Genomic DNA, 14,432 nt, shown 5'->3' on the forward strand with positions numbered 1-14,432 from the left:
GTTAATAGCTATATTCTTTACAGTGTTCCACAGAGGTTCATCTCATGTAAGGTAAAAGTCGTATGTTTTAACGTAACAATGGCTCATTGTCAGCTTCGAGCAGGGGTGCTGCTCAGCCAACATGATGGTCAGCAGTGACCTTTTAAATAGACCTTATTATTTCTACATTTTGAATTAAAAAAAAAGGTGTTTCATGCTGGAGTGGAGGATTACAAGGTAGTTTGGTGGCAACGTTGGCAGAGCCAGGCGAAATCGCTTACATTTGCTGTCAGGTAACTAGTCATGCAGTTACTTTTCAATGACTTTGTTTCCTGGTAAAACACAATGAGTAAAATTACTGTCACTTTAAAATGAAAAGGTCAAACTCACCTGGACGCCATTGAGTGAAGCCACGCCCATGTAGAGGAACACACCGTAGAGAACAGGCATGGGAATGAACTGAAGGAAGGCGAGCACAATTTAAAAACAATACGTTTAAATTTCATGTGTAGAAACTTAAAATACTGTTTATTTTTTACTCCACCCCACATTTGATCATAAGACAAAAAAAAGCATATAGAAGAACATTAAAATAAGACCATTAACAAAAAACCATACAGGGCATCGTAAGGTCCTAATATTCTCATTTCATATAAAGATAAACTGTACACGCAACAGGTTTATATCGTAATATCTTAATAAAGAGGAAATGTGCGCTTACAGGAAAAGTTAAGAGATGCGTGAGACACGATGTTTATCTTTGTGTCACTGGTTAAAAATAGTTCAAAAGCAGCTTTTCTGAGAACGTCGTGGATGACCTTTCACCTCACACTGCTTTAGTAACTACCTGCTTAGTATTGGCAGGTGTCCAACATTAGATGCGTGTGGAATAATGGCACTGATGAAAATACAGTCATACACCATTGTCATTTTTGCATCTTTTCAACAATGAAAAAAAAAGAAGGCACAGTATATAGAATGTCCACAAGAGGGAGCACCAGCACCACCAATCTCAACTCGGTTTAATGAGGGCCTGGAAAATGGAAAAAGTCTCCCTCTCTCAGCGGATCACAGCTTAAGCACTGATGAATCTGCTTATTTCATATCACATTACTTCCACTACTGCAGTCTCCTAATCGGATAAATGAAAAGCAAGATTGAAATTTCTTTTGAAATTAAAAAAAAAAAAAAAACAAAAAACTAGATGGGTTCGAGGACAGTAATCCATAATTCCACAGAAGAATTAAGAAGCTCTACCTTGAGGATGGGAGCCATGAAGACAGAGAGTCCTGTGAGGATGAACACCATGATCCCGGTGACTCTTTGCTCCCTGGATCAGAGGTGAAGAAGAAGAAGAAGAAGAAAAGCACAATCAATAACAACTTAATGACACCAACATGTTTCCATAATCACAGCTCAAGCAGACAAACACTAGGTACAGTGTTACAACTAATGTTTTTGTATTGTTTTTCAATGTTTGTTGTGTCCATCCATCAACTCAAGCTCGGTCACACTTGACTGAGGGTGCGTTTGTGTGTATGCAGCAGCACAGCAGGGGTGGGTGGGGACAAGAAGGCTTTATCCTATCAAGCTACTGAACAGTTAAGCAGTGGAATTCACTGTCAAATCCTTTTTAGTGGACATTTCTTTGTGTTTTCAGTCAAACTCCAACCCATTTACAGCTGTCTCACTTTACTAGTGCAATACCGCCGTTGCCTCCAACGGTCTTGATATATAATTAGCCACTTCCTGTTTGCAGCTTGTGAACGTTAACCCCGGCGAAACGGGATGTAAACACCTCGAGTTATGTGGAGCAGATAAGCTTTGACTCTTACGGACATATGTTCATATTTAAAAAGTTACACACTACAGCTTTAACGACATCATCAGCTGCACGGATGCATGTGGCCGTGATAAGTAATCTTTAACGACAAGTCATCGTGACCACGCTGCATTTCCCTGACCTCGAGCTCAGTTTACTTTTCTCCGCCTTTTTTCAGTTTGACATTCTCGCACTGTAAAGAAAAACTGAGGATATATTGAAATAAGGCTCGGCATTGCCTCTCCCCTTTGTGTTCTTTCTGTATGTTTAACTTCTCTTTGATAAAAGCAGGATTTCCCTCATTCTCATGCAGGTGCACATCGATAGAACTACATTTTTCACTTGTGGTGCGGCTTTTTCCACACTGTAATGTACTCACTTAGCTAAGAGATCGATTTACACCTGGGATTCAAAAGGAATGAATGCCATTAAGTGGCTGGCAGAGTCAAAAGTCAATATACTCTGGGGAAAAGAGAGAAAAACAGGAGCAAATGTCTCTTCTGGTCGATTATTTAAGAAACAATTCGATTCTAAATGACGCCGATGCCTCGTTAACTCACCGGACGCCGAGGAACTTGGGCTGTTCCCCGGGGGCTGACGTCTTGGTCTCCATTTTCAGAGAGTCAATGTGGGCGATGGAGATGACGGTGGCCGCCACGTACCAAGGCAGACCCATGAAAGAGCAGATGATCATCAGGATGGCCACCCAGAACAGGTCCAGGTGATAGCCGGCTCCTTTCTGAAATGATGGAAGACACGTGGCAGAGAAGAAGAAGAAGAAGAAGAAGAAGAGTGAGCTTCATCAGAAATACACCAGAGCAGGAGAGACTCTCGTGGAGCCATAACAACCGACCTTTCCTCATTTCCTTTGTACTTCAGCAGATTTGACTGCTTTAAAGACTTAAAGATGATGGTGTTTACATTGTGCAATTACACGACTGTTGCACAATAAACACAAACATGCAGCGAGTCTGACTTCGCCGTCCAGATTTCTTCGCCAAGTTTTCTAACCTTGAGTTTGTGCTCCTTCCTGTTGACAATCACAGCGGTGATCTGCTGATCCATGAATATCAGAATGGTGACCAGCAGGGCGGGGAGTGCAGCTGCCAGGTAAACCCACCAAGGGTTTCCCCCGAAAGGAGGAACAAACCAGCCTCTGTCTGGACTAGTGGGCTATACACAAATAAGAAAACAATACATAAATAAAACAAATAAATAATAGTTGATATTATTTTTGCATGTGCACAGTCCAGATCTCTTGAACAAGGGATAACTGGAGTCTGAAATCAGCGGTGCATCATTACATGGCAGAAATCTGTGAATACAGACTCTGTGGTACAAACAAAGCAGGCTCTGTGCTCGTTCTGCATTCTCACGTCAGCTATAATCAAGTTGATATATGATACAGGTGCTCGCTCCTCTACCCTCCATCGCTCCCTTTCTCCGGAGGGGTGGCGTTAGCTCAGAAATGTCCGAGCGGCTCCGTCTTAGCGTCAGGTAATATGTTTCACTTATTGGCCAAACTACAGAGGAAGCATTATACTGGGATTTCAAAGAATTAAAAAAGGAGCCCTTTCTCGCAGGAACACGCATCATTATTGGTGTAATTAGAGTAAGCTGCTCCGTGCTGACCACTGTCATTCAACTACAATCTCCTCATTGCACTGATTCATGCACAGGTGTCAGGCGAGTTACTCAGGAAGTCTGGCAGGTTTCTTTTACATAATGCCCCTTAAGTAAAAGTAATTCAATTACATTATCCATTACATTTAAAGGTTAAAAGTTCAGTTATGGCTCCTCCTCCTCCTCCTCAGCTGACTCCACAGCAGCTTTTAAAATTGCACTTTTGTAAAATAACATAATTATAAGAACATAAGTCTCCTGTGTTACAATGTTATCATTGCATTCATTTTTAAAACCACAAACCTGTGTTTTATCCAAGCTTCCGTGTTTGTTTTAAAGCTGCAGTGTGCAACTTTTACATGCGAACAAAAGGAGTTCACCCACTGCTGATCCACATGACTCTTTCTGTGGGACTCTCCCTCTCCGTAGAGCTTACTTTGCTTGGTAATTGTGTTACTCTTTACCCAGTAATTATTAAACACGGCCAACTCGTACAAATATGTACGCGTCTTCCAATGTACCTTGAATTCACTTGGCACGATGAGCTTTGGAGTGTCCACGCCGACGAAGGCGTCCACGCCGACGAAGAGGAAGATGGTCAGGATGATGGCAAAGTCACTGATGAGCTTCCTCACCTGGGAGGAGGAGGAGGAGGAAGAGGAGGAAAAGTTTGTCTCAGTTTTGTCTCAGAAGGGACGAACAGCTGTGCCGACTACATGCAGACGACAGCGCTGCTAAACGGCATGTTTTTAAGTAAACACGGTGATGATGATGATGAGATCACCTCGCTGAATGTGCACATTTATGATCGAATGTGCAGTCAGTGCAATTACGGCTGCCTGTAAACACAGTGGGAGTGTGCACTCCTTTAAACTCTTAATCTATTCATTCATCCATCTGTGCTCTCATACACTTTTAATCTGTCTTAATTTGCCAAGTGGTTGAACATCGTCAACATGATTATTATATTACTTGGTAATTCGATCACATCAGCAATGGCACATTTTATAAGGATCCTGAATCTGCATCACTATAAAAAGATGTAATTTCTTCCCTTGGCTAGAACCGAAAGACATGAACCTTCTTGGAGGTGGTGACGCTGTGCAAATGCACAAACAAACTGTGATTTACGGACGTCATGTGACGCCTCCGGCCTTAAACACCGCTAATGGTGAGAAACATGACCCTTCCCACATCCACTCCCACCGTCACCCGAGCTCGCCGACTAAACTAACCACCGCTGGTGAGACGTGTTTCTGTAATTGTTGCTTTAGCCAAGTGTGTAGCAGACGGTGCAGTCTGGGTTAGAGATAAAAACAATGAAACACACAAAGCATGCAGGTGCACATCTATAGAAGAGCCCTTTAACGGCTCTTCAAAATGATGTTTGCCCTCTCACAAAAATCACAAGGTTTATAAAGCATCTTATACCACTTGGCCAGGGGCAGCCCCGACGCCATCACTCACCGTGGTGGGGAAGAAGCGGCTCGTCTTGAACTTCTTCAGAGCCGTGGAGCAGATGTAGGTCCCGAAGAACAAGATGAACGACATGAGGGTGATGTCGGGCACGTAGCCGCAGGTGTCTCCGACCAGCTCGCCTCCGTACTTCAGGCAGTGCTCCAGGCTCAGCGACCCCCAGGTGGCGTTCACTGGCTGCAGAGACGACGGCAAAGAAAAGTTGAACGGACCAGAAACTCCACGTGGAGAAAAGCTGCTCTGGCCGTGAATTAAGCAACAGTTTTTAGTTTTATTTAAGAAAAACACTACATACCACATCAGTATCATTTGACCAGGGAGGGACATCTAGTGATGAGTTTCCTGGGGGGGGGAAAAAAAACAAAAACAAAGAATAATAAAGATACACTATCTATTCACACTTCCATTACTCACAGTATCACCTGACCTCATTCTCCACAACAATTCTGCCAAGTCATTTACAACAAAGAAACTGATAGGGCTGTTGAGAAGGCAAACAGTGGGATCTACTGGCTGATACATTCTACTATCATTCGTTATCTGCACTGTAAACACAGGAGAAAAAAAGAAAATAAGGTGAAACTAGTTTGACATACTAAAGTAAATTCACGGCCAAAGAGGGCAAAACCAAATAAGAGCGTTCAGCTTTCACTGTCTGGTATCACTGCTCTGGTGATACTGAGATTCTGCACCTACAATTACCACCACGTGCCTTTTAATACAACTAATGATTCAGAATGATTTAAAAACACGTTATTTTATATTGACAAGTCCATAAAACCAAAGATCCTGCTCCAATAATCCACTTTACAACAACCCAACTGGGCCATCCATCCATCTATCTGCCAGTCATGCAGGCAGTTAATGGATCACAAATTAGTTCAAAGTGTTGCCGACCTTGGCGGACTTCGGACAAGCATTAAGGAGAGGATATCAAAGTAAGAGACGGGATTGCACAAGCAGAACAGAGTCTGCCGTCTCTGGACTGAGCTGGAGAAGAGTTGGACGTCGTGGAAAAGGACGTCCTGAACTCCATGTTCATGTCACGCCCCCAGAATGAAGGCCTTATCAAGATGGCTGTCAAGTGACTTTCCTCTTAAACCAAAGTCCTTTTAAGAGGAAAGTTTTAAGGTCCACTCACCTGGAGCAGTTCAAAAATAACAACAGCGACTGACTTCAATGCCTTTAAATCTTACACAAAACTATGGCTGAACTAAGTCTGGATTTCTTTTTTTCCATATTCTGTCACAGTGATTAATTTTCAGTTTCTTCAATGTCACGATCTGCTTGTTTTAGGTCTTTTTTTTTTTTTTTACGTTACATGTACGTACCAGGCTCGCATCGGCACTGGTAGAGCGTGACGTGGTTGTGGTCAAACTCGGTGTTGATGGGGTTGTGGTGAGCCAGCTTGATCATCTTTTTGAACGCGTCGTAGATGAAGATGAAGCTGATGAGCGCAGAGAAGCCCTCCTCGGTGAAGCGCGTGAAGTACTGCACCAGGAAGCTGGCGTCCGTGGCGACCAGCACCAGGCAGAAGAACGCCGACCACAGGCCAATCCACAGCCGGAACTCAAGGTAGTTGAAGTTGTTGTCTCTGAGGAGAAGAGGCTTTTTGTGAACAAACGCATTCAAAAACACCTTTATGTTGTAATAATGCCACACAAAAGGGATTGTCATGACGTTTGTGATGTTTTTTTAAAAGGTTTATTCCTTAAATTCAGCCATGGATTTGAATCAAAACTGTGATTTTAGAAGTTTCACTCCATGATACATTTCCACCTGTGGTATCTATCTATCTATCTATCTTGGATCTATCTATCTTGGATCTATCTATCTTGGATCTATCTATCTATCCATCTATCCATCTATCCATCTATCCATCTATAGACAGCAGCCACCAACTGCAGGGCATGGAAACATTTGCAGCGTCATAGACACCACAACATTCTTCACTCATGGTGTAAAATGAAATGAGAGTGAATTATTGATCACGGAACACAATCAGCACCGTGTTTGGTAATGCTAGAAGACTCTCTCTGGAACAGGAAGGAGGGAGGAGGAAGGCGGGAGAGAAGTCCGCATTTAACACCCTTTAGTAACCATTGGGTGTTGTAAATGTATACTGTACATGTTTAACATGCACAAAAACTGATATTACATGTAGCATTTATGTGAATGTGACCCGTGATTGAGTGATTAGTGGAGGAAATACTTTTTTGCTTAATGCACTTTCCCTTTACTTGTACAATAAGTTGTGTCTTGAGTCAACGACGACAGGAAGCTGGCAACTGTGGCCCGGACGATGCGCTACTGCCGCAAGATTTATAGTTTCCACAAAAAAGCAATGATGACACACTATTAACATGAGCCTCAAAAAGCTGTAAATGTGACGTATACATTTCTGTTATTTATGATTTTGCTGTGCAAGGATAGAATCTCTAAAAAAACGTGCATCTCTCCTGCAGTCTATAAATAAATGCCAGGCTAATGTGGCTGTCTGATTAAAGTAACTGCTCACTCGCTGAAGTTGAAGAGGAGTCTTTCAAAGACGAGCACGGGGCCTGTGCTGCTCAGAATAGTCAGTGGTTGTCCGGCCAGCAGACAGAACACTGCTCCCGTCAGTGCTGTGCCCAGGAAACTTTCCAACACTCCCTGCAACACAGCACAAAAAGGAAGTTTACACACCTCGGTACGCCTAAAAATGTAAAAAGCAGTGGGCACATTCATATGTGCGAGTATGATTCTGTATCCACAGCCTTGGAAAGACTCTCTGTCAGCGTTAGGGATCGTTTTTTTGGAATCATCACTGACATTTCTGCTTGCTCGGCTGGAAGCTTTGTTTTGTCAATAAACGGAGGAGAAAGAGGAAAAAAGGACGTTCTACTTCAGGGACCTGTGGGTAGGAGGGTTAAGTGAGGGCAGGGATTCCCTCTGTGGATCTCAGAGTGGGGAGGGTCACTGGGAACGCGGAGCCACGACGAGGCCGCAGCGGCCAACTAATCTGGATCTGCGGTTATTTACAGCGTAGGTAAATCCCCCGAGGTCACTGCTCTGCAGCTCTTTGGCAGGAGGAGAGCGGTTGAATCAAGCACCTGACTCACTGTACTGCTGTCAACACTCGGCTATAATGATGACAGCAGCGAGCAGTGAACGCCGGCATCCTGTCACAGACGTGTACAGGTCTCCCCGTATGCCGTCCTGTCAACAGCAAGTACAGCAGATGGACGAGCCTTTGAGCTCCAAATTAGCATGGATTACCAGATGAACTGAAATCTGTCCAATGTTCACCAGCATACAAGTTAAAAGGTCCAGTGTTTAAGAGTTAGTGACACTCCAGAGTGGAACTTTCCCATATAATCAGGGAACTACTTGCATCCTAGAAAGGATGTAAACACTCGGCCATTTCCTCCTCCTTCAATTGTTCCTTCAATAGTGGCCTCTATAACGCAAAGCTCTTGTCTAAAGTAGGTATTAATGGTAACACTTAAGATTAGGGAACACATATTCACTATTAACTAGGTGCTCACTAACATGCATAAACAGCACACTAGCCCTTTATTAGTAATCAATAAGCAGAGGTAGAATAAACACCTTATTCTACCTCTATTACGACATGAATTAAGATTAAGGTGTTAATAATTACTAATAAAGGTCTGGTATGCTACTTATATGCATGTTAGTAAGCACCTAGTTAATGGTGAATATGTGTTCCCTAATCTAAAGTGCTACTTTATTACTTTATTATTATTAATAATAATAATAATAATTTTAAAACAATTTCAAACTTGTGGAAACATATCTACGGAGAGTACATTCAATTTCTGGGAATAAACCTTCCTAAATGTTACACACTGGACCTTCAAAAGGAAGGCGTTTTAATCCCTTACACAAAATACTCCTATGGTAAAAGAAAAGGGTGACTCTCAGAACCGAAATATCTGTGGACAGTGGGATTTTGGGGGAAAAAAATCTAAACATTTTGAGTTGGTCATTCATTGTGTTTTGTGCACACTGGTTTTGACATTTGATACATAAAAAAAAAAAAAAAAGGAACAAAAACTCGCTGACCAGAAAGACTAAAAATAAAACAATCAATAACATCACAAAAATGCTTTGTTTAGTACTGAAGGAGAGTTATTGAAAGAGATGCGAGACAAACAAATCGAGACAGATTATAATCCAGACTGCTGAATAAAAACTCTGGAGTTCTTCTACTGAGAGGTCAAAGTTATTTCAGGGTTCATCTTGTAGGGAACTGGGTTTAAGAAGATCAGCTGCTTGTAACACTATCTCCACAGAAACAAGGCGCATTTGGCATAATAAGACAAATGGGGAGTGGCTTGCCTGCATGTTTCGCGTAGCGTCGCCAAGTAAGCCTCCGAACGTGATGGCGTTGGTGACCGTGCCCAGGTAGATGAACAAGATGGCAGACAGGGACTGGATATGCAGCGCGTCGTAGAAGTCGCTGGCAAAAAACGGCAGCTTGCGCTTGATGTCGAGGACGAGACCGCCACAGAACCTTTGAGACAGAAAGTGTGTGTGGTTCAACAACGTGGCCTTTGTGTCATGACTTTGCTTACTTCAGCTCTTCAAACAAATGATGCGTGAGTGGGAAGAAAAGTTTCCAAAGAAGAAAAACTTGTTTAACTTTCTCTTTTTTCCGTCATTGTTCTCCTTTTACAGTATATGTGTGAAACACTTCCTCATCAGAAACTTTCCAAGACTAAATAGTTGTTTTCCAAGTTACGATTATCACGATACAGATCATACTGCCAACAATTACATGCTACAGGATAGGACGGCAATGTACAGTCCTTATCTTTGATATTATACTTCTTTTATTTATCTATCTGCAATAACTTGAATGATTAAAAGTGTAATGATAATTACCTTCTGGTGAACTGCAGTTCCTCCCCGACCTCGTGACCTCCTCCCCCTCCATGTCCCGCATCATGGGCAGTGTCGCCATTCATCTGAGGACCCTCTAGTCCGGTGTACATGTTTTTCCTGCAAAGCAAAGAAACGGTCACAGACTAAATGTTGATACATCCAAGCGCACACACACAGGGAGTCGCAACAGTCACACGACACAAAAAAAATTTGGAACTGAAATTCCTCCAGGTTCAGTTCGGGTTTGCTTGGGCCGGCCTCGGCACACGTGTAGCTCCATATAAATTTTTATTTCAAATACATATTTTAGGCATTGAAAATCCACTTATATGGTCATGCGTGTCTCTAAACAAGCCGTAACCATGGTTACATTTGTGCATCTCAAGTTCAAGTAAGACTTGCTTTGCATCTTACATTATAAGAAATCAGCTTGATTAAAGAGAATTGATGCAACTTTCTAAATATTGTTCTTTTTTTTATCTATTTTCTACCTTTATTTATTCAGGTAATCTCAAGAGAGACAGGTTTTCATCTTTGGAAGATAAACACACTTCATATTTCTAAACTCTGGTCTGGTATGACCACTATCTATTTGCTTATGACACATTTCCATGTGTATATTGCTTATATAATGGTTGTTAATAAGACCTTGTGTTGACTTAGTTTCTTGTTTCAAATACTAGCTACAAGCAAGACTACTTCTGCAAAATAATCTAATACCGAGGCTGTAATAATTACACATATGCAGTGACTTAATTCAGTTGGATTTAGACGGCGCGGATTAGAGCAAACCTCTTGTCTGAGGACGGCAGAGACTTGGGCGGCTCTATCCGGATGTCGGGGTCCCACTCGCCAGGCGGCAGGACGATGACCTCATCCAGGAACTCCTCGATGCCAGCCAACAAGTCCTGCCTGTCCTTCGCTTTGTAGGCAATGTCATGGAATACCTGCCGATAAACAAAACACACATAAGCAGCCTTGTAGTAATCAGCTGATCAATAATGGAGCGCGCTCTTAATTATTCATCCGGGGCTTGAGAGCAAAAACACAAAACTGCACTAGAGAGCACTGACCACCAACTTCCAAAAACAAATCCTCACGTCCAACACTTACACTCTAAACTCCCTCACAAAGCAAATGAAACACGTGTCCGAGGACCATTTTGGGGACGGCTTAATAACCCTGTGACATCGCTGTAACACGAGAGCAGCAGAGTTTAACTTGAGGAAATCCTGGAAACCACTTCCTATCCTGCCGTGTTGACATACAAGATATACTCTGCAGAGTCAAGGCCTGTGGGAACGGGCAGGCCAGGTGCCGCAAGGACTAAAAACATTATGCGCTGCTTGGTAACAACACAGGGGAGATTTGGATGTCAAGCAGGCGAGACTGGAGATACTGGAGGCTGGAAAAAGCCTCCGATGGAGACTTTAACCTTCCCCCAGTGTCTGGTCTTTCTTTAAGCATAAATATTGTGGGGTTTTTCTTAAAAATATGAAAGAAGCATAGTGATAACAAACCTCATCTGACATCAGGGTGGCGATGGCTCTTCCAATCTCATGATAAGACTTTGCTTTACCTTTCGGGCCCAGCAGCACAAAGAGAAATCTAAGAACAAAGAAAATAAGACGTTCGTATACAGTTTCCAAAGTGACATCAGTAAGTTATGCGACTTAAGAAGTCAGTAATGCAGTGTGCGGTACCTTGTGGGCACAGGGACCTCAGTCAGGGCCCCCAGCATGACGGCGTTCTGCAGACGAACAAACGCAACAAAGGGGGATTCCAGGAAATCAACCTCCCCGACCAGCACGTTCGACGCTTCGGCATCGCGTGGCAATTTTTTCATGAACTTGTTCTTCAGCTGTCGAGACAGTGAGAGCAGGGGAATGCAGAGAGTGAGTGGAATACAAGGCAGAGATTGTTCATTCATGTTGGATTTCAAATTAAAGGGGGTGATTAAAACAGGGATTAAAATATCTCTGCACCAAGGCAGGGACTGACGTGTTTTTATTGTGTCTATAAGCACTTAAGAACAGGTAGTGCCCTCCCTTTCCTGCAATTATTCACTGAATACACTGCTCCAATTTATGCCACCTAACAAACACAGTCCACACTGGGCTCATGTTGGATTCAGTGAAAGACACGGTGGATTACACAGAAAACTTACTAGGAGAGGAGATGATTAACTCGGGCCTCGGTGTGATGTCAAAGGCCAGACCATTCTAACAAACCCGCGCTTACATTAGCCGTCGCTGGAGTGTAATTCAAGTTGTTAACTGTTAAACTGCTTCATTGATATATTTTTTTTTCCCCCTTGTACACCCTCGAGCCAATTACCCCAGCTGTGAGTCACACACAGAGAAACTGTATGTGACTCGCATGACAGACGGGAGACAGTGAGCTTTTGTTGCACAGAGCTGGAGAACGAGAGGCAGAGGTCTTATCTGACGGTATGTGAGGCTCACAAGCTCGTGCGTACACACGGGGCGACGCATGACCTTGTGTTGTAAATACAAGCCTGAATCATCACTCCTAACCCCCCCCTGTCACACTGGTCAAAATACCTGTTCAATCCCAATTTTAAATGGCTTTTTGACCAGTGGGAAGTGACTCCACAATTCACACGGGTGAACTCTGGTTGGTTTTAGTGTGAAAGCAAAGATGTTTACAGGTAAATCCCTTAGCTACAAATGTTTTAAACAAACTGTACTTTTTACTACTTTTATACAACAAAAGGCACATTGTATAAAATCTGTTGTTTTTTTACTTCTTCCTCCAACTTATTTTGTTTCTTGTGACATTACATGGAGTGAAAAAAACACCACAGACTGGGGACTGGAGTTAAACGCGTGGTTCTTTTTGTTTGTTTGTTTGTTCCTTGGTACAAGCACTCATTTTATCGTCTTCTTATGCCCAGTAGCTTTTCCTGAAAACATTTACCTGATCCTTCTCTGGTTTGTCAGAGAAGTCACTCAGGCTGTTGGAGGTGAGGTTTCGATGGGCAGTGGTCGGGCTACCTGCAGAGAGGTGAAGACAGTGTTGGGGTTAAAAAGGTCAGATGAGACTGCAGCACTTTCAAAGAGACATTACAACTGCAAGAAAGAAGAAGAGGCCAAGGAAAGAAAAGCATCAGGACAGCACATGAAGAGAGTCAGAAAAGAGTTGGGACTAATACCAGGTAGTCATTCATTCTGACAGACCAGGGGTTCCCAAAGTGGGGGCCATCAAGGTACTGTAGATGGACCATAAGGTCTTTTTTATTAACTTCAAATAACCATAAAATACCTGTTGCACTTATATGGAGGGATTATAACTTGCCAATTTATGGATAATAGACCCAAAATATGCAATGTTCAAATGTTATTTTCTGCCCATTCATTCAATAAATAATGGGAATAGAAATACTTGATGACACAGTTTTGTGTGTTGATCAGAGCTGTGATTTAAAGATTTGTTGGCCCGCAGATGTAGTAAGTCAGACACGACGTTCTAACGTTAAAGTTTGGAAAGGGCTCGATTCAAAAACGTGTCAATATTGAAGCCGTACAGAAATTACAGTAGAACTGAATTTCACTTTTCTTTGGGCGGGCATATAGTCTGCAACCTCACTTACAGAGGTATCCCGTGCTGGAGCTCCTCGTGACATCACACGGTTCCTCTGAGTCTTGTGGGGTTAAACAAGGCACAGGGGGCTCAAAGGGGCTGCGTGCTATTACGCCCCAGAAGCAGGAAATCGGGGGCAGAATAAACCCAAAGAGAAGGAAAGAGAAAGAAAAGGAAAAGAACAAACAAGTTGAAAAGCTGCAGAAAAGACAAGAAGAAAAGGAAATTATTTGAGTACAGCAGAACGTTGTTAAGAGACTAAACATACAAAAAGGTTTTGGTCAAGAGGGTTAAAAAAAAAGAGAAAGTTTTTGTTTTTTTAATTTTTCATTACCATTTTCCGGGTGGGAAAACAGTTTACTTGCACTGGAAACACTCTTGCCAATGTCCGCAAGAGAGCGCAAGTTGGACTTCTTGGTCTGGTGGCGATGCTTCCGTAGCAGCGTGTACATGACCTTCTCCTTGAGCTCTGCTTTCAACTGACCAATCTCAATCTGGTTGTCGGTGATCATCTCTGTTACGGGGCAAAGATCGAAGAAATGCCGAGTTAACCTCAAGTTCTTGAGAACCTTCCAGATTGTGCAGAACCGTATATTCAAAAACACCACTCACCCACAATCTGCGGCAGTGTGGAGGCTTCCAGGTTCAGCATGATGGTTCCCTTCTCGATGCACGTTTTCAGTTCCATCAAACTGTGCAAGGACAGCGTGGCCACGTGAGGCTTACTCCAGCGCTCGCCTCCCTTCTCCACCTTTTCCTCAAACTTGATCCACCTGGACAGAGTAGGAAATGCATGGACCTGTGCAGCTGTACTGAACCTTGCCAATAAAAGTGACATTTCAAAGAAAATCCCCTATACCAGAGTGTGTGCAATAATAATCGTTCTTCTCGCTCTCATACGGGCTCCTGAAAGGTCACTGCGTAATATAAATAAGCGTACACATCAGTGGATTTGAACGTGTATGAGCAAATATGGGCTGCGAACAAATGGGTTTCTTCTTTCTTTACTAAAACAACCTCATTGTGTTTTTGAAGTGGT

General features: G+C 42.8%; 1 protein-coding gene across 4 annotated transcripts in view; it reads right to left on the bottom strand.

Annotated features, from left to right (window-relative positions):
• LOC122758145 (electrogenic sodium bicarbonate cotransporter 1-like) overlaps positions 1–14,432 on the bottom strand; it is a 30,847-nt gene that overhangs the window by 2,820 nt on the left and 13,595 nt on the right. For all 4 annotated transcript variants that reach the window (XM_044012087.1, XM_044012090.1, XM_044012089.1 and 1 more), the window contains exons 5-21: positions 14,006–14,166; positions 13,728–13,907; positions 12,731–12,807; positions 11,494–11,651; positions 11,311–11,398; positions 10,583–10,737; positions 9,791–9,907; positions 9,245–9,419; positions 7,419–7,552; positions 6,232–6,494; positions 5,196–5,242; positions 4,892–5,077; positions 3,946–4,059; positions 2,813–2,974; positions 2,362–2,540; positions 1,237–1,309; positions 370–438 (exon numbers count right to left, since the gene is read on the bottom strand). In XM_044012087.1, the coding sequence (XP_043868022.1) occupies positions 370–438; positions 1,237–1,309; positions 2,362–2,540; positions 2,813–2,974; positions 3,946–4,059; positions 4,892–5,077; positions 5,196–5,242; positions 6,232–6,494; positions 7,419–7,552; positions 9,245–9,419; positions 9,791–9,907; positions 10,583–10,737; positions 11,311–11,398; positions 11,494–11,651; positions 12,731–12,807; positions 13,728–13,907; positions 14,006–14,166 (2,338 nt within the window). The remainder of the gene's footprint in view (positions 1–369; positions 439–1,236; positions 1,310–2,361; positions 2,541–2,812; positions 2,975–3,945; positions 4,060–4,891; positions 5,078–5,195; positions 5,243–6,231; positions 6,495–7,418; positions 7,553–9,244; positions 9,420–9,790; positions 9,908–10,582; positions 10,738–11,310; positions 11,399–11,493; positions 11,652–12,730; positions 12,808–13,727; positions 13,908–14,005; positions 14,167–14,432) is intronic.

This window comes from Solea senegalensis, linkage group LG21 (assembly GCF_019176455.1).
Source record: "Solea senegalensis isolate Sse05_10M linkage group LG21, IFAPA_SoseM_1, whole genome shotgun sequence".
NCBI classification, from domain to species: Eukaryota; Metazoa; Chordata; class Actinopteri; order Pleuronectiformes; family Soleidae; genus Solea; species Solea senegalensis.